The following is a 25676-nucleotide window of genomic DNA, read 5'->3' on the forward strand; positions in this document are numbered from 1 at the left end:
CCCACAAGTTCCCATCAGAGAATTCTTCTGAATAGCCGGTTGGTCTTTTCATCTTTGTGGTCTCTTATTTTTACAAAATTCGTACAATGAGTAGGTTACTTTTATAACCGGGAAAGACATTTGGAACAGCAAGCAGTTTTCGTGGTATCTGCTCTCTCGCCTGCAACCAAGCCCCTTGGTTTCAAGTCCAGTCCAGTCTCTAGCATTTTGCCTTATCTCCATCTTTGCTACAGATTTGCTTCATTTTAAGAAACCTGAAATTGGCAAATTCAAAGCTACAAGAAAAGTAAATGCAGGATGACTTCACACCAGGATCCGGCCGCCACGGCTGCCTTTAGATGCGGCTCGGTTAGTCCGGGGCTTCCCTGTGGGGCCAGTGAGAAGGCGGTAGGGGTGGCTTAGCATTTCTACGACAAGGGGGAGCTCAGAAAGGCCTGCGAGCAAGAGGGAGGGGCTGGGATGCGAAAGGCTCTCAGCTGGCTCCAAGCTTGCCTGCTCAGCCGTTAACATGGCTATTTTGGGGTTTCTGACGGGAGGGGCGGGGGAGAGACATTCTTCCCACCGCTGACAGCCCTGCTGGGCAGCCCCTTTGCCCCGCTCCCCTCCCCGCCCCCTGGGAGGACGGAAGCCCACCCGGAGTATTGCTCTCCTCCTCCTCCATCCCTCCCTCCCCTCTCAGGCGCTTGGCGGGCCCGGCCCACTGGCTGCTCTCTTCATACAGAGCTGGGAAAATGTGGAAGTCAATAGAGCCTCAATCAGGCAGGCATCCAAAGTTTGAGGGGGGGGCGGGGAGGGGCCTGAGCTCCATGCAGGGAGACCCGGGGTGGACGCTTCCCACAGACTCCTCTGGGTCCGCACTGGCCAGGCTGCCGGCCCCCCTGCACCACCCCACTGGCCGAGGGAAGGGGGCTCGTCCCCCTTTTCTTCCTCCCGGGGCTCTTCTCTGAGCAGCAGGCCCTCAGAGTGTGGGCCTGGACCCGCGCGCAGTGGCAGCCCTCCAGACTCAACAAAGGCAGTTTCCCCTCTTAACTGTGGAAACTCGGCATTTCTTATTTATTCCATTCTGAGCCTGGAAAGAGCAGTGACGGGGAGGTCTGATTTCTTCCCCGAGTGGAGGGCGGGGAGAGCGCGGACTCTGCAGGGAGGAGACTGGGCCGGAAGAAGCCCACAGATATTTTTAGAGACATGGGAATTAAGCAAGCAGGGACCTTCTGGGGCCAGAGACGCTTTTGTTTCAATCCCAGTGCTCCAGGCCTGGAGGCAGAGGGTGGGAGGGGGCAGCAGAGCCCAGGTAAAAGGCCAAACGCCCAAGAGCCGAGAGCTCTGCCGCTGTCCAGTCTGCTCTGCGTTTGTGCAGGGCGGGCGCACGCCACGACTGCCCAGCAGCGCCGGGCGGCCGAGCACGATGGCCCCTGGCCCCCGCAGGGCCGCCCCCTCAGCGGGCTGCTCCCAGCCCCCAGCTCTCCCAAGTGCAGGGAGACCACCGCCCCCACGGCTGCTGGTTCTGACCTGACTGCGATGGAATGAAACGGAATCTAAAATAAGGCTTTTCAATTATCTTTAGGCTGCCGATGAGTCAGGCTATTTCCTCAGTCCACCGAGACCGCAAATATGGTCTCGAACATGGGTGCCTCACTCAAAAAGCATCTCTCTGCAGCCTCCGGAACAGCCACACAAGTGCGGGTACAGGACGTGGAGAGAAGAAAACGGAGAAGAAAAGGGTGACCTTGGACGCCCTCCCCGCCGAGGGGGCGAGCGGCGCTGCTGGAGCACGACCAGCGATCACACTCCAGACCCAGCAACTCTGAGTCTGGGAACTTGTGCTGAAGCACTTTTTTTTTTAAAAAAGGAGGAAGGAAGGAAAAAACTTGAAAGCAACCTGAATGCCCACAGTCTAGAACAGTAAATACAGCTGCCTGGTGGCACCGTGTCCCTATAACAAAGACTGTCCTTCCAAACCGGACGCAGGGACCGTGGCGTTGCTTCGGTGGAGATTCCTTCTTTCCACGCCCCACACGAGTCTCCAACTGCACCCCGAGCAGACTGTACTTCTGGCCTTGGGGGCAGAAATCACCACTCCCCACCCCCGCTCTGAGTGACCCCGCACCTCCAGGCCCCACCAGTCCTTTCCCAGGACACCCCTGAGCTGGTGGCAGGGTCGGGGGGGGGTGCTGTCTCTCTGGGCACGTTGCCCCCCCCCCATGGTGGACCCCTCCTTCCTGACCAGAGACTATGAGACCTTGGAGGGCAGGACACTTCCTCATCTGTATCTTTCAGACCCCAGCCTGCCCATGGCACACAGCGCATGATAAGCGAACGAATACATTGAACCTCTCCTGGTCTGCCAAGGTTCCAGAGAGAGTCGTGGGCAGCGAGCTGGGAGTGGAGAAGGAAACACGACCAGGAACGTGCCCTGGGGTGAGGACGGGCCCGAGCCCAGAGCTCCCCGACGGCCTTTCTCAAGTCCGCCGCGGGTCAGGCACAGAAGTGGCCCAGGCCGCGACCAGGATCTTCGGGCTGGTGCACGGAGGTGACGGGGCCAGCCCGGCCTGCACCTCCTTTGCCAGAGGAAGATCAGCGGGTCGCCCTCTGACGTCTCTGGAAGGGCCGTCATCTTTAACCCTTGCGTATCCAACCAGAGAATCTAGAATTTCAACTACCTGTGCAAGTACCTCTTCCTCATGAAAGGTGTTAAAGCAAATTACACCTGGAACATTTAATTCAGGAGGCAAATACCCCCCCGGTAGGTGTGTGAACACTCGCTCTCATGCACGCCACACACAACCTAGCAGGTACACACAGAGCTATGCAGACCCAGGGACCAAGAGGCCCACGCAGGACAAAGCAAGGCACAGAAGCTAAGGGCAGCCTGGAAACAGAGCCGCGGGGAAGGCGGGAGGAGGCGCCCACAACGGAAACATGCACATGCCCCGAGCAGACTGACTCCTAAAATGTGGGGGGGGGGGGGCACCCGACAAAAGTGGCCAAAATCAGAGTCCCCTGGTGGTGCAGTGGGTTAAGGATCTGGCGCTGTCACCACAGTGGCTCAGGTCACTGTCGTGGCGTGGGTTTGATCCCTGGCCCGGAAACTTCCACATGCTGGTGTGGCCAGAAAAAAAAAAAAAGTGGCCAAAATCACAGTAGCTGGTTCAAGTTGCCGATCAAACCCTAATAAAAAGACCACAGATCATTTTTTAAAAGTATAAACTCTCAGAGACAAGCTGGAGAGGCAATGTGGGATATTAAACAAATTTTGAAACACAGGAAGTGGCTGTGCAGGCAGAGTGACCGGGTAAAGCAGGAAAGCGCCCAGAGGGAAACCAGGAGGAAGCAGGCAGCCACCGTGCAGAACAGCAGCAGGCTCAGGGCCTAGAGGCCCCAGGCCGCTCAACCAAGGAGGCAGGGTGAGAGCCGGTGGACAGGACAAGGCGCCCAGGTAAGGCGCAGTCAGGCCTCGGGCCGGCTCCCACCAGCGGCAACCAGATGCTCTCTGCAAAGGCTCTGGACCCAGGCCAGCCGGGGACGGGGGCAGGGGCAGCGGCTGGGGCTGGAAGAGTCCATGGACGTCTGCATCCTGAAAGCGAGGGCTCCTAACACCCGGTTCCTCTGGGTCCCCAGGTCTCCTGAGACTGCACATGGGAGGACACGCCAGCCCCCTGCCTGCCTGTCAGCCAGTCACCCACTCACCCTACACACAGGCTTGTTCTCAAAAGCAGAGGTACAGCCAAGGGTCACGACTGAGAAAACCCAAGACCAAAACGGGCAGAGAGGGAACTGAGAAGAAGGCGGGTCAGGCCAGAGACAGAATCTCAACATGACTGAAATGCGAAGAGAAAGTACTGCATCCCTGAACCAGGAATAAGAAAGTACAAAAGGTGATGCATGGAGAACAGAAAGAGGAGCCCTAAGAAACCAAAAATGCGAGAGCTGGCCTAAGAACCAGACTAAAGGTAAGCGAACAGGATATTCTGGAATCAGCAACAGAAGGGCTTACAGGTAAGGGTCGTGGAGTCTCAGGCATGACAAAGCGGCGCAGGAAGACCGAAAAATGAGAGACGGCCCAAGAACCCAGGGCCAGGTGACAGGAGTCAAGACCAGGGAAGAACAAGACAAAGGAAAAAAGTACCAGAGGAAAAACACAAGACAACGTGCTGGCCAGAAGGACAGGACCTTCCTCGCTGAAAGGTGCACCGGCTTCCGGCTCAGTGAGAGAAAACACATCCACACCGAGGCAGAGCCTCCAGAAATTTTCGAACCCGTGGGATAACGAGAAGCTCCTGAGGATTTTCAGAGAAAAGTCCATTTGTTTACCAAGAATCGGGATCCTTCGTACATGGACTTCTCAACGGCAATGGTAGAAATTTAAGACAAAGAATGGTGCCATCAAAATTCCAGGGGAAAATTATTTCCAGCCTGACATCCTCGCAGTCCAGCTACCACCAATCGAGAGCGTGGGCGGGAAAGGCAGTTCCAGACACGCCAGGTGAAAAGCCCTTTTTCCTTCATGCCTTTCTCAGGAGGCTTCGCCAAGTGGAGAAGTAACCCAGAGAAAAAGAGACGGTCTGAGAAACTCGGGAGGAGGCGGGAGGCAGTTCCCGGTCAAGAGCGAAGCGCCAGGCCTGCAGGAGACCCGGTCCAAACAGGAGCCGGGGAGGGAAGGCCCCAGAGGGACGTGGCCACGGATTCAGAAAAGAGCCACCAACCTGGGACTTGCCCCCGCTGAGAGGAGTTTTACGGTTCTGTCCGAAAGCTCAGAGTTCAATTAAGGTTAAATATAAATCAAACAAATGAAGGGAGGAGGGCAGTTATTAACTCAAGAGAAACCAACTGTGAAAGGAGCCCTAACGTGCTTTGCTGCAGGGCCACGCGGTCACAGTAACGCGGGCACCACCCATTTAACCCCAGGTGGGACTGTGCTGAACCACACCGGCAGGACGAGGGGCTGGGAGGAGAAAGACCCAATCCTGTGCCTGGTGAGCAAAGCCAACAGACACCTCCCCAGACTCTAGAAACAGCGGTACGGATGTGCCACTGACAAACGCGGGAGCGCCCAACCAGTCGGGCCCCCGGAGCCTAAGCGGCCCCTCTGGGGCAGCCCCGGGCGGGGAGGGCACGCCTCTGTGCAGCGAGTGCTGTGGGTCTGCAGCAGACGTCCCACACTGCCCGACAAGGCTCAGGGTCGGGGGCAGCGGAAGCCGTCTGGCTACCAGACCGTGGCCGTTCGGCCGAAAGCCGTGGTGCTGTGCTTGCCACACCTGGCACTGTGACCAGGCCTGCCCTCGACGGGGAGAGGATGCCGCGAAGGACACGCTGCAGGAAAGCAAGGAGACGACGGGGCCGCCCAAAAAGCGGGGCGGAGCGCGGGCCAGGCACAACCGGGTGCGGGGGGGGGGGGTTCCGGGTTACTTCCTAGGCCCGGCCCTGCGCCTGCCCCTCCCTGTGCGGCCCCCCGCCCCACGGGCAGAGCAGCGGACCGCATCCGCGTGGAGACCTTGCTGCTCCAGGGAGGGCCGCGGCGATTACACAGAAACTGTGCTGGGTACACGGGGGTGAGGCCGTCTTCCTAACCTCCTCTCACAGAGCGTGAACTCTGTGCAGGGGACCCCAAAAGATCAGAGGTTGCCATCCTCCTGACACCCAGGCCACTGCTCTCCCCCCGCCCGACGACACAGCTCCGTGCCCACGATGACTGTGGCGGACCAGAGCCACGAGGACCGCGCCTGGTCACACGCGGCCAGACTCCAGGCAGCGGGCGGCCCTGCGTGGAGGCAGAGGTGTGGCCCTGAAAGCTGCCCTCCTCCCCTCGGGCCTCAGCCCCTCATCTGTTGGAGGCGGGGTAGCCTAGCCCAGGTCTCCAAGGAGCTCAACCCCACTCCACACCCACCACCCCCGCCTCGCCAGGTCTGCTCCTGACACGGGGGCTAAGTAGGGCCAGGTGTGGCCAGCACACCAGACACAAGGCCAAGGCCCATGTCCAGGGGGTGCCTCAGACACTGGCTGCCTCACGGGATGAAGAAAAGGAGGCAGCCTAGCCCTTCACCTCCCTGGCACTTCTCCACGCCAGCAGCGAGGCTGTGGGCACTGAGTGCCCTGCGGCAGGTGTCAGCACCCACCACACCCTCAGGGTGGGACGACCTGCCACACCAGGGCCTTGGAACATGAACCAGTCAGAGCTGTGGAAGCGGGACTCTGCCCCCAGGCTCAGGGCAAGAAGCTCAGCTCTGCTGGAGGGGACCCTCCCTGGGGCAGGTGGCCACTCCCTGCACGGGACCACTGGGAGGACTAAGTGGACCCCGTGAGAGGAGCTGGCACAGCTTCTTGGCAAGGGCCTGGGCACCGCAAGGCACTGTCAGGACAGCAGATCCTCACGGGTCAGCGGGGCAACGGGTACAAGCCCTATCAGCGGGTTCGGTGGGAGACGGCCCATCACTCACGGGAACTCTGAAGGACGGCCCAGCTGCCCAGCCGCGGGTGAGGGACAAGCGGAAGCCCAGAGGGAAGGTCACCTGGGCGGGGGCGGGGCAGACGGCAGGTGCAGCCGCAGCCCAGCTGGGGCCCCGGCCTTGGAGCAGCACCTCACAGGCCCTTCTCTGCTCGTAGACCAGGGTGTCCCGTGGGGCCAGAGGTGGTGACCACAGTGACTGAGTCGTGCCTTTCAGGCCCTGTGGCTCTGGGGATCTGCCCTCCTCCCACACCCAGCCGTCCCACCGGCTCGGGGAGAACACCACCCCTGCTGAAGTAACACAAACCCATCTCGCCAAAAGGACAAGCTGAGCGAGATCCCTGCTTCCCTCACCTCAACCTGCAGGCCAGCTTGATGGAAAGGACGCCGGTCATGCCATCTGCAGAACCGTCCCCTTTGAAAGGCTTCGCCAGAGCGGCCATCAGAGGTCCCCAGTGCAAAGTTCCACCCGCCGCACACCACCTGGGCCAGGTCACTTCTCTGTCTCCTGATCTGGGGAAAGCCAGTCCTTCTCCACGCTGCACCTGCACCCAGCTCCCTCAGGAAATGCGTGGTGCCCACGGGGCCATGTGGACGCCTAGGTGGGACCCGGGCCCTCAGGATCAACCGAGAGCGGCCCTTCGCTCTCCTTGCCCGCCATGCCTGTCCCGTGCCACCCACCCCTGCCCAGACCTGGAGCTGAGAGGGGATGGCAAAGTGAAGAGGAGGCAGTCACAGCCTCTGGTCACAAGAAGTTCTACTTCCACCAGGAAGTGGCCGGCCCTGCCCTCTGTCTCCAGCCCCGTCCGGGGCACGGAGAGTGACTCCTGGTTGCCTGCAGAGGGCTTCCCGCCCACCTGGCAGGCACTCATCTGTCCCACCCACCTGGCCCGTTCCTCGCTCACCACTGCTGTGGTCTGTCTCTAACGTCTCTCCTCTACGAGGCTCAGGCTGCCGCGCCAGAGATTCCCATGGAAAGCACGGAGCATCTGCACCGCCCCCGATCAGGCCCCCACGAAAACCGTCAAGCCCTTCCTCGCCCTCTCTCCCCCTCCCCAGAGGCAACCCGTGAACCTGACCGCTCACCCGCACCTACTGGCTGGGCACCTGCACTGGGCCTCCCCGCCCGTAAATGACGTCCAGGCCAGGCCAGCTCTAGAAACCCCTCCGGCCCCACCCCCGGAAGTCTGCTGTGGTTTTCGCCCCCAAACAGCCTGTGATCAAGCACCAATGGCTTCCATCCCCGGCTGTTCAATGCTGAGAAATGTCACCCAGGCCAGCACATGGAGTTGTAAGTGACAACAAAAATCTACCAGAGGCAGAACAGGGCGCCGCAGTGTCTCAGGCAACCTGCGTCCCCAAGCCCCGCCCCAGTCTAGTGCAAAGGGCTCAAAGGTGCGCCCCTGTGTCCAGGGAACACCATCCGTACAGAAGACCCCAGAGGGACAACGCATGGAGCCCCTGGTCCCAGCGAGGCAAACAATGAAAGGAGTGTGAGACTTGGAAGCTTCAGCACTGCCTCCGACCTTATGACGACAGGGCAGCTCCCAGGCCCATGGAGGGTCGTCAGGGTCCCCCTCGGCTCTCACTGCACCATCTCCAAGCAACCTGGAGTTGACCCAAAGATGCCCTAGAGCAAACCGGCCTGCAGGCAGCCCAGAGGCAGAGCCCGGGGCCTCTGCATCTGCCGGCCTCAGCCTCGGTGGTCATCCACACCCACCCCAAGGGGCCACACCCACCCACGCCCACGCCTACTGCCTCAAGGAATGAACTGCCCCAACACCTCTCCCGAAGTGGCGGAAATGATTTGCAGTTGTCATGATTAAGCAAAGGCAGGGCAAGGGATTCACCTCAGAGCCCAGGTCTAGAAAACTCCAGCGGGCAGGGGTGAAGTACCTTCCAAGCTCCCCTGGCTGATCCCTCAACTCTCCCTGACACCAGCACCGCAGGCGGGCCCTGCCAGCAACCGCTCCCGCCTCCCTTCAACTCTCCCCTCCTCACAACCTGGAAAGCTGGGTGTGCACTCGCCACTTCTGCAAGTGTTGATTTTTAAAAATTTTATACAGGGCCACCCCTGGGGCACATGGAAGTCCCCGGGCTAGGGGTGGAATCAGAGCCACAGCCGCAGGGTTCTGAGCCACATCTGCAACCTGCGCAGCAGCTGGCGGCAATGGCAGATGGTTGACACACTGAGCGAGGCCCGGGTCAAACCCACATTCTCGTGGATGCTAACTGGGATCGTTTCCGCTGAGCCCAAACAGGAACTTCTGCAAATGCTTTTATTTTATTCTTTAATTATTATTATTATTATCATTTTTCTTTTTAGGGCCATACCCACAGCACATGGAGGCTCCCAGGCTAGGGACTGAACTGGGGCTACAGCTGCCGGCCTCCACCACAGCCACAGCAACACCGGATCCTTAACCCACTGAGCGAGGCCAAGGATTGAACGGGCAACCTCATGGATCCTAGTCCGATTTGTCTCTGCTGCACCACAACGGGAACTTTTTTTTTTTGGCAAATGCTTTTTAAAAAGTTCATTACGCTGGGGGCTTCCTGTTGCGGCTCAGGAGGTTAAGAACCCAACACAGCAGAGCTTCTGAGCCTGCCCTCCGCTTACATCGTCTCACAAGCATCCTATCTTAACAAATCTATTTTTTGCCTATCAAAAAAAGAAAAGAGGAGTTCCCGTCGTGGCGCAGTGGTTAACGAATCCGACTAGGAACCATGAGGTTGCGGGTTCGGTCCCTGTCCCTGCTCAGTGGGTTAACGATCCGGCGTTGTCGTGAGCTGTGGTGTAGGTCGCAGATGCGGCTCGGATACCGCGTTGCTGTGGCTCTGGCGTAGGCCGGTGGCTACAGCTCTGATTCAACCCCTAGCCTGGGAACCTCCATATGCTGCGGGAGCGGCCCAAAGAAATAGCAAAAAGACAAAAAGAAAAAGAAAAGAGCCGAACACGGTGTCCATGAGAATTTGGGTCCACCCTGGCTGGAGTGCAGGCCGGCCTGAGGAGACAGAGGGAGGCACGGGACCACTGCAAAGACTCCATCATTCTCCAACATCTCACGTGTTCACAGACCCCAGCTGTCAATGAAGTTGAGGGACGCCCCCATCTGTCTGGGCCTCAGTTTCTCCTTCTGTGAAATGGACACAATATCTACCAAGCAGGCTGCTATGCGCAGCACTCTAGAGACTGTGCCTCAAGAACAAACCCTGAGTGTTAGGGTGAGCACGCCATCCCCTCAACCCCTGGGACAAGGAGGACGGCCAATGCCCCCTCTTCCCTCCCAGAAGACTCCTCCGACTCCCCAAACCACCTAGCGCCCTGAAAAGCGGGCAGACTGTGGTCTGGATTTCCATCTATCTTCATGTGTCCACAGGTGGGTCCCAACAGGCCGTGAGCCTCACCACAAACCAAGAGTGACCTTCTTTTGGCCACAGGTCCTCCCCGGTGGCTCTCTCCTGTGGACACAACAGCCACCACGGTTACCACGAGTCAGCGGCATTGGGCTGCAGACAAGGGCTCCGAGCACGGCCGAGAGGAGCCCCGGTTTAGAACAGCGCTTCTCACACCTATGCTTCTTCACACTGCAGGGAGTGGTGGCGTAACTGCGGATCCCGCGGCCCTGCCCTCAGGAGGTGCTGACGCAGAGGCTGCAGGGGGCCTGGCTGCAGAGGAGCAGGAGAACCTCAAAGACATCAGCAGGGCCGAGCTCAGTCCCTCCCCATGCTCCCTGGGGGCACAAGTGCATCCTGGCATCAAGCAACCACTAGGACTGCATCCCGTAGGAAGCAAACTGTACAGAAGCCAGAAGCCCTGCCTTCCAGCACTCGACGGCCCCCGAGAGTGGTCGGGCCAAGCCCACCACTTCACGTGCCAGCACAGGGACTAGGGGCGACCGGCCCACCCTAGGGGCTGACGAAGCCACAGCTGTCCTTGAGCAAGGCCCGGCTCAGAAGGCCATGAGGCCTCCCTGCTGTGTGCACTCGGCCTCCGAGAAGGCGCAGGGTCCTGGTCTGTCCTGACTTTGCAGGAATCACTGGGGCGGGGAGTGACAACATGCCCCACGCGCCTGCCCCAGAAGCTTGGGTACGACTCCCCGCTGTGTCCACCAAGGAGAGACCCAGGGGCAGTGTGCTTCGGGGCAGGCCAAGTTCAAGAGCACGAGACCCTACAAATCTCTTTCCCAGGAAGGAGATCCCAACACAGGCTCCGTCACGGAGGAGCCCTGAAGACATTATGCTCCGTGAGACCAGCCAGACGCAGAAGGACAAATACCACACGACCCCACTTACAGGAGGTTTCTAGAGGCGGCTTGGGCAGTGGGGGCTGCGCAAGGGGGTGGGAGGTGAGGGTTTCCCGGGGACAGAGGTCCAGCCTGGAAGGATGGACAGGGCTCTGGGGAGGGAGCTGATGGTGGCGCCCGACAATGTGCGTGCGCTCAAGGCTACGGAGCTGTCATCTTAAAAACGGCTACAACGACAAATCTGGGAGTGGCTCGGCGGGTTCAGAACCCTACTAGTATCCATGACGACGCAGGTTTGATCCCTGGCCTGACTCTGTGGTTTAAGGATGCGGCATTGCTGTGGCGTAGGTCACAGATGCGGTTCCGATTTGACCCCTACCCCAGGAACTTCCAGATGCTGCGGGTGTGGCCCTTTAATTTAAAAAAAAAAAGGTAAATTTTTGTTACCTATAGTTTACCAAAATTTAAAAGCAAACAAAAAAATCCCTAGACCCTGTTTCCGCCTGGCTTCCAGGCGGAAAAAGAGAGAGAAGACGAAAGCCAGAGACAAGACCGCCACAGCTCATCAGGCACGGTCCCCCCGGCACTGCCGGCCTCCCAGCCCAGTGGGTTCCACCTGAAACCGGGCTGCCCGCACCTCCTCTGGACTGGGTGCTTCTGCAGTAAAGTCTTCGAATGACCCTGGGACCTGCTGACACCAGCACCCTAGCCTCACATCAGCCACCAGGAAAGAGGAAGGATGGGTGCAGCGCCGGGCGGAGCACGGCCGGCAGACGGAAGCAAGGACGGAGGCTGCCGTCTGGGTCTCCAGAGTCTCCACTCTGTCCGCTCCTGACACTCCAGAGGCCCAGCCAAATTACTCTGGCTCCCACTTGTCTGGGAGGCCGCCCTGAGCCCACCTCACCTCAGCTTGCATTTGAGAAATTTTTTTTCCTTTTTTGGGCAATTTGCCTTTCCTCCACACCCACCAGTTACAGGGTATGTGGGTGTATCGAGAAAGAAATTTCCCAAAAAAGGAAAAGTGATTCCCAAAGGTTAGTCCCATCTCAGAGCCGCCTGGAAGAAAAAGGCAACAGTCTGCCCCTGGAGCCCAACTGCCAGGCCCCAGCCCTCCAGGCAGGTACCCGCCAGGGAGCGCAGCCTGTGCTCCGCAGTGCCCGGCCGCCACCGCGTCCCTCTTGTCCCCACCTCGTTCTCCGGAGCCCTCGGGAGGGCTCTCCCTTCTGCTGAGGAAGCATTAAGAGCTGCAAGGCAAAACATTCTCAGACCCGCTCCTAGGAGCGCCCAGGCCCAGCTCCTTCCTGAGCCCAGAGAGAATCCGGCGGCACCTAACACACCAGCACAGGGCATCGTTTCAGCTCAACGAATATTTACGCGCTCAGAGCCGCCAAACCCCAGGTCAGACAGTGCAGAGGTACTAAGATTCACGAAGGATCCAGCAATGAAAAAAAGTCACAGTCTACTCAGTAGGATGATATTGAGGCAAATCAGAACAAGTAGTCCCAGTGCACACATGTCCAAGTAACAATTTGAAGCAGATTGTGACTGGGTGTTAAGAGCCCAGCCATAAAATACTACAACTTATTACATGCAATCCATTAGCTGGGAGGGACGGGGTGGCCGGGGCGGGAGTGGCTGCTCAGAGCTGCCTCTCCAAGACCCAGGCCAAGGCACGGCGGTTAGGCAGGCCAGTGGGCGGAGCTGCTGCAGGAAGCAGGACCTGTCCGCCCACCTCGGCCCCAGCCCGGCCCAGGCTCACAGCCCGGCCCCGACAGTTCTGCCGGCCCTGTGGTCACCCCATGCGCAGGGACACCCGGCAGAAGCCCCTCCACCCCAGGAACGAGCCAGCCCCCCCGACACCGACACACACACCGGGCCAGTCCGCAGGCTAGCCCTGCCCCCTCACCTCCCGCCCTCCTGGGAAATCTGATGGGGGGGCCTTCCCCACCTTTTAAGAAGAGGGATGATAGCAAGTAAAACACTCGAATTTTTTTTTAATGTAAATAAGCCACTGACCAGGTCACACAGGGGCTCTCAGCCTCGGCACTGCCGACACTCAGGGGCAGCTCACTATCAGGTGTGGAGCCGGCCTGCGCCTCACACGCTGCCCCAGGCCGCTACCCACCAGGTGCCAAACAAAGGCACCTCTCCACCCTCGTGCAGCTGTGAGAATCAAGGGCGACGCCAGACACTGCCAGGCAGCCCCGGGCAGTCAGGCATGGTGATCCCCAGTGGAGGCCCACACTCTGCTTCCAGGACCCCAAAGCAAGGAAAGGCTGGGATGCAGGCAGTGGGATACGCCTGTTTCACGCGCTGTGAGGAGAGGTTCTTCCACAGCCCCGGTTTAAAATGCTGCCCACAGAGCCACACACGCCAAGGCACAGGAAAAGGTGCTCAAATCTTCCGTCTCCAAACTTTTATAAAGCTTAAAATTCATCCTACCTCCAGCGAGTTAGGACAGACCCACCTCCTTCAGAGAAAAAAATCAAGAGACGAAATGGGTGGGAAAAGAAAAGCCAGAACCTTGCACCTGGTTGGTAAACAGTCAGTGAGTCCAGGAAGCAGGAAGCAAACCAGGTGAGCGGTGGGGCAGGACGGCGCCCATACACTACGGCTGGGTGACCAGAGCACTGGCCCTACGGCCAGGAGGCCTCCGAACATCTAAAGGCACAGGCCAGGCCAATCTCGGCAACGGCCCTGAGAGGAGCCCTGGGCTGCAGGGAGTGATCCGCGGCGCTCAGCCTGCACACGCCTGCCCAGGGCCACCGCCGCCTGCCCCTGAGGTCTGCAGCCCGGCCCGCTTTTCCCAGAGCCAGGTGCTCTGGCTGGGCCCAACCCCATCATCCTTGAAAAGAACGACTTCCTCCCTCACCACCAACCCTCCCCCGGGACCACTGAGGACGCTCGGAGCAAAGGCCCGGGCTGCAGGCATCATTGCAACCAGCTGCCGCGGGCCCTTACCCTTCCAGGCTCCCGAGTAGAAGCTGCGTGAGAGCACAGAGCTGCGGTGCCCACCAGGCAGCCCCGCCCCCGGGAAGGGCCTGGCGCAGGCTGGGGATGAGGAGGGCGGCGCAGGCACTCACCATCTCGTCCAGGGCGTAGCGCAAGAGGCCGTGCTCGTAGAGGACGAAGAACCGGCGCTGCCATTTCTGCAACAGAACACAGGGGGCTGGGTCCCGGCCCGGCCCCACTCGCCCGGCCCGAGTCCAACAAGCCGGCATCTGAGGGATGCAGGCTGCACAGCCATTTCTGGGGTAGATGGCAGGGAAAGCAGGCCCGGGGTGGAAGAAGGTGCATTGTGAGCCAGGACTGGGCCAGGGAAGGGGCCCAAACACGCAGTGTGCTCCCCTGACCCTGACCCTAACCCTCTAACCCTAACCCCTGACCCTGACCCTAACCCAAACCCTAAACCATAACCCTAAACCCTGACCCTAAACCCTAAACCCTAACCCTGCCTGGTCTTTTCTTTTGCCTTTTTAGGGCTGTACCCGAGGCATATGGAGGTTCCCAGGCTCGGGGTTGAATCAGCTGCAGCTGTCAGCCTACGCCACAGCCACAGCAATGCAGGATCCAAGTGGCATGTGTGACCTACACCACAGCTCATGGCAACGCCAGATCCTTAACCCACTGAGTAAGGACAGGGATGGAACCCGTGTCCTCATGGATGCTAGTGGGGTTCGTTACCACCGAGCCACGACGGGAACTCCGCCTGGTCTATTTTAATGTGCAAGCTCCTCGCAGCGGCGATGACATCTGGGTCACCCTCCTGCCCTCCGTACGCGGCAGGCGCAGAGCCTACCGCACACCACTGCCAACACTGGCTTTCTCCTTCACCTGACATGACACAGGATAACCTGACAATGCCCGGCACTGGTTGCCAACTTCTGAAAAATCTGGAAACATGGTATAGAAGACTTGTCCCAGTGATCCAGGGGAGAGCGAGAAACAGAAAAAGATAGTGTTCCAGGGGAGAGCGAGAAACAGAAAAAGACAGTGATCCAGGGGAGAGCGAGAAACAGAAAAAGACGGCCAGCTGCAGCGTCCACTGAGGAGGCGGCCACAAACAAGATTCAAAACCGAGGGGGAGTGAGGCCGAGGAGGAACAGCCCCGACACGCAGGGAGGGCCCCACTGGCGAAGGGTGCAGCTCTCCGCCCAGGACCCAAAGGCCAGGTCAGCGGGGGCCGATGGAGGCCAGGTGCACTGCCAGGGGACCGGGAGGACCTTCCCTGCAGGGGGCACCTGTCTAGAGCTGGTCCCTGAATCCCAAAGATCATCACGAAAATCCATGACCTATTGTCAACATTTCCAAAAGCCCAGCAGAACTCGTACTTCCACCGGCAACAAGGCCACAGGAACGAACTAAAATACTGTGTCTCTGCTTTGGGCCAGAATTATATCATTTACACTAATGATTTTCCCATCAGAAAAGGCAGTTCTGTATGATCTAAATATAAAACAGGAATGAGGGCTGCTCCCTGGTTACTGCAGCACTGGGACACAGTCGCCGCTGCCATCTTCACGCCCAGGCGGCAGCAAGAGAACACTCACATGGCCTTGCAAAGGGGACCTGCCGAAGGCTAGTTCCATACCGGGTGTTCCGACCTGGCTGGGAGAGGCAGCCTAGTCCAGGGAGAGGCCACCTGGACTCTGCCTGAGAAATATTTCCAACGCCCCTGGGTGCTGTCTTTAAAATCAACCACCTTCCAGAAGGAAGCCCAAAGACCCGAGACACAAAGCAAGTTCTATGGGGTGTACCATTCAGGCCAGGGCAGCAGAGTCCCAGAGGCAGGACTGAGGCTCTCAGGGGAGCAGGGGAGGAGAAGGGAGCAGAGCTGGAGCAGCGTGCAGAAAACAGGTGCCTGGAGGGGAGCACGTGGGAAAGGAAAGAGTGACTTAGCTGCAAGCCAGGACAGTGCTGGGCGACCACCTTGCTGCTCCAGCCCGGACCTGCCCTGGGCTGGTCCCCAGGAGACAGGGGGCTGATGCAGAGTCGGCCCTCAAGGCCCACATCCCTTTACGGGTGCTCCTGTGCTGAGCCCCCGGCGGGGGAGAAGGATGGGAAGAAGGGGCTGCGGGAAGCAGGGCCCCCGCTCTGAAGGGACAATGCACAGGCGCGCTGGACCACCCCTTGGCCTTTTCCACGAGCTGTTTCTAGGAAGTGTGTTCTCATCCTGGATGGAGGGCCAGCCTAACTATGGACCTGAGGCTTTTCCCGTGGGACCCACTATCAAATAGAGTCCAGCAAACAGGGGTTCCCTGCGGATCCAGCCATCCCCAGATCCACGGTTCAACTCCCCACCCCCTTCCCCTCCACTCGGTCTACCTGCCCTTAGCAGCCCCCCCCGACTCCCCCCAAGAGTGCACCCTGATGCCCTTACCCGAGACCGATGCACCGGGTTGTCAAAGTCAGTCCCATCTGGAGCCAGGAGCAGCCAGCCGCCGTAAATGGGTTTTGCCTGGAGAAAAAGGCAGGGCAGGTCATCAGGGGCCTTGGACAGGTTCAAGCTGGGGACAAGCTGACAGGGACTCACTGGAAACAGAATCCACCTGTGCTCAGCACACGCCAAGCATCTCATTGCCTGGCCCAGCCCACCTCCAAGAAACACGGTCCGGAGCCAGAGGCTTGGGTGGGTCTGCAGCACTGGCTGTGGAGCAGAGGATGCAACACCCAGGGGGAGCCTGAAAACCGGGAGGACACAGAAACACCCAAGACACAGCCACCTTGCTCGAGTTCCCGATCAAGCTACCAAGATGGGGAAACGGTGGCACTGTCTGCAGTAACCTGTGAGTGCCAGCGTGCAGGCAGGAGGCACACGGGCGGACAGCAGCAGTCGCAGGCCCTCATCCTGATGGTGCAAAACAGAGCGGAGGCTTTAGCGACCACGACGCGCTCTGGCCCCAGAGTCGTCAACCTGCCGGCCGCAGGGCCTTGGGCCACGGACCCTGGACTTCCTGCCTTCCCCTTTGATAGTGAGAGTAATGAAAATTTCACCTACACCTCGTGACATCTATGGAGGACTGATGCGATAATGCAAGGAGAGCACGGCACAGCACGGGGACGCACGCGGCCCCGGGGGAAACCAGTCCGGCAGGTCCTCAAGGGTACACTCAGAGTTCCACTCCCAGGTACACACGCACCCAGGGAGGAGGCCCTGTCATGGCTCAGCCGAAACGAATCTGACTCGCATCCATGAGGACGCAGGTGCGATCCCTGGCCTCACTCAGTGGGTTAAGGACCCGGGCATTGCCATGAGCTGTGGTGCAGGCTGCAGATGTGGCTCGGATCCCGAGCTGCTGTGGCTGTGGTGTAGGCTGGCAGCTATAGCTTCTATTCGACCCCTAGCCTGGGAACTTCCATATGCCACGGGTGCAACCCTAAAAAACAAAACAAAAACAAAAAACCACACACCCAGGGAGACTGAAAGCAGGTGATCAAGCCAAAACGTGGACGTGAAGTTCACAGCAGCACTATTCACAGCCACAGGGGAGAAACAGGCCAGTGTCTATCAGCAGAGGAACGGATAAACGACACGTGGTCTAACCACACGATGGAATACTATTCAGTGATAAAAAGGCAGGGAGCACCACCACGTTACAGTGTGGCTAAACCTTGAAGGCATTATGCTAAGTGAGAAAGAGAGACCCCAAAGACGACACATCGCAGGATTCCACTTCCGTGGAAGGCCCAGAATGAGGAAATCCAGGGAAAGAGAGGCAAGAGTGGTCGCCAAGACGTGGAGGGAGCAGGAAATGGGGGTGGCTGCTAACAGGTGTGGGGTTCTTTCGGGGGTGATGAAAAGATTCTGGAATGAGATAGTGGAATTACTTGCACGAACTTGTAAGAATGGCTAAAAACTACAAAATCGTATGCTTTAAAAGGGTAAATTCTGGAGTTCCCACCGTGGCACAGTGGGTCAAAGATCTGGTGTTGTCTCTGCAGCGGTTTGGGTTTGATCCCCAAGCCAGCACACTGCACTGCTGAAGGTGGCAGTTCCCTGGCCCGGAACCTCCATATGCCGCAGGTGTGGCTGAAAAAGAAAAAAAGAAAAAAGAAAGGGTGAATTTTATGGTATGTGAATTATCTCAGAAAAACTGCATGAGAAAAAAATAAATAACCCGAGCATTGTCTGGCTTATAAGAACTGAATAAATGTTAGCTATTCTTACACTTTTTTAGAGCCTAAGAGTCCCTCCATTCCGAGGACCCTGGCCACAGGGCTTCCTCAGGAGCTGAAAGCGGAGACAGACACTCAGGCTCCAGCTCCCGGTTCAGCCACGCCCAGCTCCTGAGGAAGCGGCAGGAAAGGCACAGGCAGGCCCAGGGCTCCGCCACGAGCTGGAGGCCAGGAACACAAAGCAACCCCCCACCCCACCCCCGCCTGCTGATCCCACACCGCGGCCATCTCTGGGGAAGGCCTGGGGGTCCTCTTAAGAGCGTTCCATTCCATGCTTCCAAACTGGAAGGCCTTGTCCCAACACCTCATTCTGAAAAGCTGCAGAATCTGTGGCTCGGAGAGGGAAGGTCACCTCTCAGAGGTCACAGAGCATGCGGCTGAGCCTCTCTCCTTGGTTTCTGCAGGGTCCTCAGGCCCCCAGGGGAGACAGTGGCTTTCACCCAAGAACAGAAGAGGGGGACGAGGGCGCTGATGGAAGGAAATGAGACTGGCTTTGGCAAAACCCGGGAGTGGGTGCCGGCAGGCAACCAGCGTCAGAGGGACTGCCCTGGAGGGCCTGTGGGGTGCAGGGCACGAAGCGCCACCCGGGCGGGACAGCAGAGTGGAGAGGAGGAAAGGTGTGTTTCCTCAGCCAACACCAGAGGCACCCGGCCTCCCTGAGGCGCAGGCCAGTGCACTGGGCCTCTCTCGGCGCCACTGCACACCCGGAGCAGAGCCGCCGCCGCCGCCCGCACACAGGATGGCGGGGTCAGTGCCAGGGGACGACTCCCTGTGCAGATCTGGTCACGTGACTTCCCCACTTGGCCGCTCTGCTGGCAGTTCCCTGACCAGTGAAATCTGGAGTTGGATGCCAAGGCCGAGTCTCCTCCGATTCTGCCTGCTGGGACTGCACACCACCCTCCTGGTTTTCAGCTGTAGGACTCTGGGGCGATTTCCTACCATCAGCTGTGCTGACCTGTCCTGTCCTCAAAGGGGGCAACAGGAGACCTGGGACTGGCACACGTCCCCCAGAACCGGGCCCACAACGAGCACCGTTATTCACTCAACAAACTCAGAGAGGCTGCCAGCCCACACCTCCCCTGGCCATGACCTCTTCATATGGATCACTGGATCACCGCAAGGGGACCCTTCCCGGAGAGCAGGCCGTCCTGAAAGGTGGGAGGCTGGGCCAGCACAGGGTGGGGGCAAAAAAAGAGGTGCTCCAACAGGCTGGGAAGCAGAGAAGGTTCCCCAAGAGCACTGACCAGGGCAAATCCACGTGCCAGAAGGCAGGCAGTGGGTGCCTAGGGCAGGGTGAAAGGATCACGGAGGGCGACAGCTACAGGGCACGGGCTTCCTTTGGGGGAAGAAGAAAATGTTCTAAAATTGGTGGTGCCGGTAACCGGGAAGACACCACAGTCAAGTGTATACGGCATGTGAGTTACACCTCAGTACAGCTGTTTCAAGGTCAGCGGGGCAGGGAGTGGAGCAAAGCGCTCACATTTGGCTGACCTGACCCGGTGCTCACAGCTGCATGAGAAGAACCTCTAAACGTCCAGTGTGCAACTAACTGCAGGGTCCTCAGGAGACAGGAAGGCACCTGCCACCCTGCACTGCCGTCTGAGGGAGGGACCTATGAGCAGAGGGCGGCCTGGGGTGGAGAGGACTTGCAGGGCTAAAGCACAGCGAAAGCAAAGCCGTGTCTGGCAGCGCGGAGCAGCCCAGGCCGGGGCCCTCCTTCAACCCATCTGTGCCTCGCCGACAACCTCCAGACCCTGCAGCCCACTCCGAGAGCCTGGAGAGCAAGCACGACCACCCCCCAGCCCCCACCGCGAGTTTCCTCTGGCTCAGGTGACCTGCAGTCCCCACCCACTGACTCTGCCTCGTCCCAGAGGTGCTCTGCTTCTCCCACCACTACTCAGACTCTTCGAAGGCGACAGGAGCAGACCCGGCCACATCAGCCAGTCAGAAGCGCCCACCACAGCCTCGGGCCCGTGGGAGAGGCTCACAAGGGGGACGGAAGGCTCCATCTCATCCTCTCCGGGGCAAGATCTCTGAAAGGGCCAAAGGCTTCCTCTTCCTGAGAGCCCCACAGTGACCTGAGCTGCCGACTCTGGTGGCCCAAGAGGGAGCCGGCCCTGGAAGCGTGCAGTCCTGTTGGTGTGCTCTGGCTGGGGGCTGGGGTTTTACTTTGAAGGCTGGGGTACAGGCGAAGCAGGTAGCTCTCGTCCGTGCTGAGGACCCAGAGCAGGGACTGAGCTCTGCTTCCCGCAGGCCGCCCGGGGGGAAGCGCACCCGTCCAGACCCCATGTAGGAGCCTCCCCGGAGAGCAGCCCTGCCTGCGCCTTGGCCCGGCCCTCACGCCCCCCCTCGCCCGGACGCTGCACTTCAGGCGGGGCTCTGGGAAGAGCTGGCGGCCGGGGCAGTGTGCTCAGCCCAGAGCCCCTCTGAAAGCGATCGCTGGAAATGTCTGCTTCCTGGGAGACGGCGTAGAGAGATGTACTGTTCACTATACCTCCACCACCTGCAAATAAGACCCTGGATCCCGCACATAGGACAAACCTGAGCAGACTGGAAGAGGCAGAGAGAAGGCAGAGGGGCTGGGGACCCCAAGACCCCAGGAGCGACATGGAGATGGGCACCCTGTCCCGGACTGGGGTCCGGAGGAGGGGCAACCTGCTAGTGCCAACGGGCACAGATGAGAAAAGCCCCAATAAAAGCCTCTACTGAGCTCAAGGACCAGGGATGGGGGACAACTTGGCAAGGCAGAAAACGCTCCGATGACAACCACCTGACGCCAGCACACACAGAAGAGACGCAGCCCCACCCCCACCAGCAGAGGCCAGACTCCTGCCCACCAGCTAAGAGGTGTCCCGGAACCCCTACCAGGGAGGGCTCAGGCAGCCCCCACCCGCAGTAACAGCTCCCCTCCCTCTACCTGCCGGGCAACATCAGAGGAGGACACGGGGGGAGCTGAACCCCCCTCCCTGTGGCACAGCAAGGAGCCTCCCGCCTCCAGTGTCAGTGGGACCCAAGGGAGGAGCCAGACCTCCACTTCCATCCAGAGGTAAAAGGCAGCAGCCCTGCCCCTGCTGGAGCAGTGTTAGAAAAAGCCAACGGAGAGAGAAGGGTCCAACACAGCCCAGAGTCACCTAACGTGACACAGAAATGTCCATCTTTCAACAGAAAAATCGCCCTCATACCAAGAACCAGTAACTGAATGAACACAGACTGCCGACAGATGCCAACACCGAGGTGACAGGCAGGTGGAGCTACCTGATGACGATTCAGAGCAGCCATGCTAAAGACTGCAACAAGAAATTATGAACATGCTTGGAAGAGATGAAAACGAAGCCTGAGCGAAGAAACAAGATACGAGAGCCAGGGCGAAACTCTAAAACTGAACAATACAGTACCAAATAAAAGAGCAAAGCGGAAGGGCTCAACAGCAGAATGACAGAGCCATGGAATGAACAAGAGAACCGCAAGACACGGCAAAAGAAATTATCCAGTCAGACGTCAGAAAGAAAACAGACTGGGGGTAAAAAAAGGACGAGAAGAAGAGTCTGAGGGACCTCTGGGACTATAAAGAAGATCTAGCGTTTGCGTCATCAGAGTCCTGGAAGGAGACAAGCAGGGGAAGGCAGAAGTACACTTGAAGAGAAAGCTTGCCCGATGTGGCAAGAGTGGCAACCTAGCAATTCAAGAAGCTGAGTGAACGCTAATGGATAAATCCAAAGAAATTCACACCAAGACACATCAAAATTATTTCTGAAAACTAAAGACAAAGAAAAAAATCTTGAAAGCAGAGAAAAACAATACTCATATGCTATAGGTACAGCCCCCCACCCCAAAGTACATAGTCTAAATATACCAATTAAAAGACAGACACTGACCAAGAAGATTTTTTAAAATGACCCAACTGCACAAGGTCTACAAGAAACACACTGTAAGTGTGATCACATGGGCTTGACAGTAAAAGAATAGAAAACACACATCTTGCAAATATTAATCAGAGGAGAGCAAAGTTGCTCTATTAGGATCAGATGAACTAGACTTAAAAATAAAGAAAATGACCAGAGACAGAAACGCATCATACATAATGATAAAAGGGTCAATTCACCAAGAAGATAAAGCAATCCTAAATATATATGGTCTCTGCAACATAGCTGCAAAGTAATGTGACGTGAAAACTAAAAGGAGAAATAAATAAATCCACCATGACAGCTGGAGATTTCAACATCCTTCTCTCAACAATCGATAGAATAACTAAACTGGGAGTTCCCATCGCGGCGCAGTGGTTAACGAATCTGACCAGAAACCATGAGGTTGCGGGTTCGGTCCCTGCCCTTGCTCAGTGGTTAAGGATCCGGCGTTGCAGTGAGCTGTGGTGTAGGTTGCAGATGCGGCTCGGATCCCGCGTTGCTGTGGCTCTGGCATAGGCCGGTGGCTACAGCTCCGATTAGACTCCTCGCCTGGGAACCTCCATATGCCACGGGAGCAGCCCAAAGAAATAGCAAAAAGACAAAAAAAAAAAAAAAAAAAAAAAAAAATCAATGAAACAAGAGCTGGTTCTTTGAAAAGATCAACCAAATTGATACACTTCTAGCAAGACTGACAAAGAAAAAGAGAGAAGACACAAATTCAAATCAGGAATAAAACAAGAGATATCACCACAGACATCAAAAGGATAGCAAGGATGTGTTACAAACAATTCTACAAGCTTTAACTTGACAACCTAGATGAAATGGACAAATTTCTTAAAAAAAAAACACAAAAAAAACAAAAACACAAAGCAGAGATCCCGTCGTGGTGCAGTGGAAACGAATCCGACTAGGAAACACGAGGTTGCAGGTTTGATCTCTGGCCCCACCCGGTGGGTTAAGGATCCATTGTTGCTGTGAGCTGTGGTGTAGGTCACAGACGTGGCTCGGATCCTGCATTGCTGTGGCTGTGGTGTAGGCCAGCGGCTACAGCTCTGATTCTACCCCTAGCCTGGGAACTTCCATACGCCATGGGTGCGGCCCTGAAAAGCAAAACAAAAACAAAAACAAAAACAACAGCCACCAAGGTTGTAGTACATAAGATCAGTATACAAAAAGCGACCACATTTCTATGTATTAGCAAAGAATATGTGGACATCAAAATTAAAAATAAAATACCATTTGCAATCATTTAAAAAAAAAATGAAATGCTTGGGTGCAAACCTAACGAAATATGAACAGGATCCTGCATATGCTGAAAACTACACAATGCTGATGAAAAGCCAAAAAAAGTCTAAACAGATGGACTTACTGTGCTCACAGGATCAGAGAGTCTAAGATGTCAATCATCTCCAAATTGATGTATAAGCTTAATGTAATTGCTAACAAAAGCTCACAAAGACCTTCTGCAGATATAGGTAAGATTACTATAAAATTTATATGGAAAGGCAAAGGAACTAGAATAGTTTTTAAATAGGAATAGGAGTTCCCACTATGGCACAGTGGGTTAAGAATCTGACTGCAGCAGCTCAGGTGGCTGCAGAGATGTGAGTTCAATCCCCAGCCCGGCATAGTGGGTTAAAGGATACAGCACTGCCAGAGCTACGGCATAGGATGCAGCAAAAAAAAAAAAAAAAAAAAAAAAAAAAGAAGAAGAAGAAAGAGGGAAGAATCCATTCGTCTAAGTGAAAGGATAAATCACAGTAAACAAGACTGTGAGGTTTGAGAAGGTTAGACACACAGATCAATGGAACAGAAGAGAGAGCCCAGAAACAGACCCACATAAATATGCCCAATTTAACTTTTAACAAAGGTGCTAAAACTTCAGTGGAGGAGTGAGTCCTGCAACAAATGGTGCTGGTGCAACTGGGCATCATAGGCAAAAAATAAATAAATCTCAAACTTACACAAAAAAGTAAATCAAAGTGGAACACAAATTGCCAAACTGGACATTAAAATTAAAACTATTTGCTCAGAGTTCCCGTTGTGGTTCAGTGGAAACAAATCTGACTAGTATCCATGAGGATGCATGTTCAATCCCTGGCCTTGCTCAGTGGGTTAAGGATCTGGCATTGTCTTGAGCTGCAGTGTAGGCTGAAGATGCAGCTTGAATCTGGCGTTGCTGTGCCTGTGGTGTAGGCCAGTAGCTACAGCTCTGAATTGACCCCTAGCCTAGGAACCTTCACATGCCACAGAGGCGGCCCTCCAAAGACAAATAAATAAATAATAAAAATATTTGTTCTACTAAAGGTCCACTAGAAGAGTGAAAAGATAAGCCACGGAGTGAAATAAAATATTTGAAAACCACATGTATAAAAAAAGACTAGTATCTGGAATATATTAAAAAAAAAACTCTCAAAACTCAATAACCCAATTAGAACAACCCAAACAACCCAATTAGAACATGGGCAAAGGCCATGCAAAGACATCCCACGGAAGACACACGAATGGCAAATCAGTACCTGAAAAGCTGCTGAACATCATCAGCTACTGGTGAAATGCAACGTAACACCACGTGACACGTCACTGCACGCCTATCAGAATGGCCCCAATTTAAAATGATGACAACTCCAAGTGCTGGGAAGGATGCGAAGACAGTCTATCACCCACACGCTGCTGGAGGGGATGAAGAATGGCACAGCGCTCTGAAAACCATTTAGTAGGTGCTTAAAAACCCAAACATGCAACTACAGTATGATCCGGGAAATGCATTCCTGGGCACTGATTCCAGAGAAACAGAGGCTTCTATTCACACCCAAACTGTGCATGACTGGTTACTGCAGCTTTATTCGGAGGGGTAAAAAAAAAAAATCCTGGAAGCAATGAAGATGTCCCTCAGTGGCCAAGTGGCGCACGCCGTGGGTCACGAGTAAACAGTAAAAGGGAACCAACTAGAGATCAGTGCTACCCGCGTGACTTTCCAAAGAACTATGATGAGTGAAAAAGCCGATCCCCAAAGGTTACATGATGTATGATTCCCAGGACATAAGTCTTTTTTTTTCTTTTTTTCTTTTTTCAGTCTTTTTAGGGACCTACCCATGGCACATGGAAGTTCCCAGGCAAGGGGCCGAACTGAAGCTGTAGCTGGTGGCCTACACCACAGCCAAAGCAACGCAGGACCCAAGCTGCATCTGCAACCTCCACCACGGCTCACGGCAACACCAGATCCTTAACCCACTGAGTGGGGCCAGGGATCGAACCCGCATCCTCATGGCTATTAGTCGGGTTCTTAACTCACTGAGCCAGGATGGGAACTCCTGACCTAACATTCTTGAAATGTGGGGTTTCTAGAAATGGAGACCAGATCTGCGGCTGCCAGGAGCTAAGGAGGCAGTGGTGGTGGGTGGGCAGGCGGTGTGGCTGTGAGGGATCCCGCAGGGACTGTGCGATGCTGCTGGCCTGACTCTGATCCTGTGCTCTAACCTTACAGGATGCTACCCCTGGGGGAGCCGGGTAGAGAGCACGTGGGATCTCTCTGGGTTACGTCTTACAACTGCAGGCAAAACTTCAATTATCTCAAAGGAAAAAGGTTAATTAAAAAAAAAAAAAAACCCTCAAACCTATTACTTCCTAAATACTCCCTCTACCCACACACAGGCCTTTACTGCTAGAAGGAGACTCATCGCAGCCCCAGAGCACAGAGGCTCCAGCCACCAAGGCCTCTGCAGTCCACAGGGCTCATCTCCAGACAAGGCCAGCCCTTCCTGGCCGGGCTGCACTGCCTGGGCCCACTGGCCTTCCCAACAGCTTCCTCTGGGCCCACATGCACACATGCGTGCACCTTCTCTCGGGCCTGTGACTTGACTGAGGTGAGGTTCTCTGGCCCCCTTCCTCTCCCCACCGTCCTCG

The 25676-nt window shown here is 56.5% G+C and overlaps 1 protein-coding gene across 12 annotated transcripts in view; it reads right to left on the reverse strand.

The window, feature by feature from the left end:
* Positions 1-25676, reverse strand: part of MPRIP (myosin phosphatase Rho interacting protein) — a 108290-nt gene that overhangs the window by 59881 nt on the left and 22733 nt on the right. For 11 of the 12 annotated variants that reach the window (XM_021068036.1, XM_021068039.1, XM_021068038.1 and 8 more), the window contains exons 2-3: positions 16070-16147; positions 13773-13838 (exon numbers count right to left, since the gene is read on the reverse strand). In XM_021068036.1, coding sequence (XP_020923695.1) covers positions 13773-13838; positions 16070-16147 — 144 coding nt within the window. Of the gene's footprint in view, positions 1-4311; positions 5019-13772; positions 13839-16069; positions 16148-25676 lie in introns of those variants that run through there. The other variant, XM_021068033.1, reaches the window with a different exon arrangement.

The sequence above is a fragment of the Sus scrofa genome, chromosome 12 (assembly GCF_000003025.6).
Source record: "Sus scrofa isolate TJ Tabasco breed Duroc chromosome 12, Sscrofa11.1, whole genome shotgun sequence".
In the NCBI taxonomy this organism is placed as follows: domain Eukaryota; kingdom Metazoa; phylum Chordata; class Mammalia; order Artiodactyla; family Suidae; genus Sus; species Sus scrofa.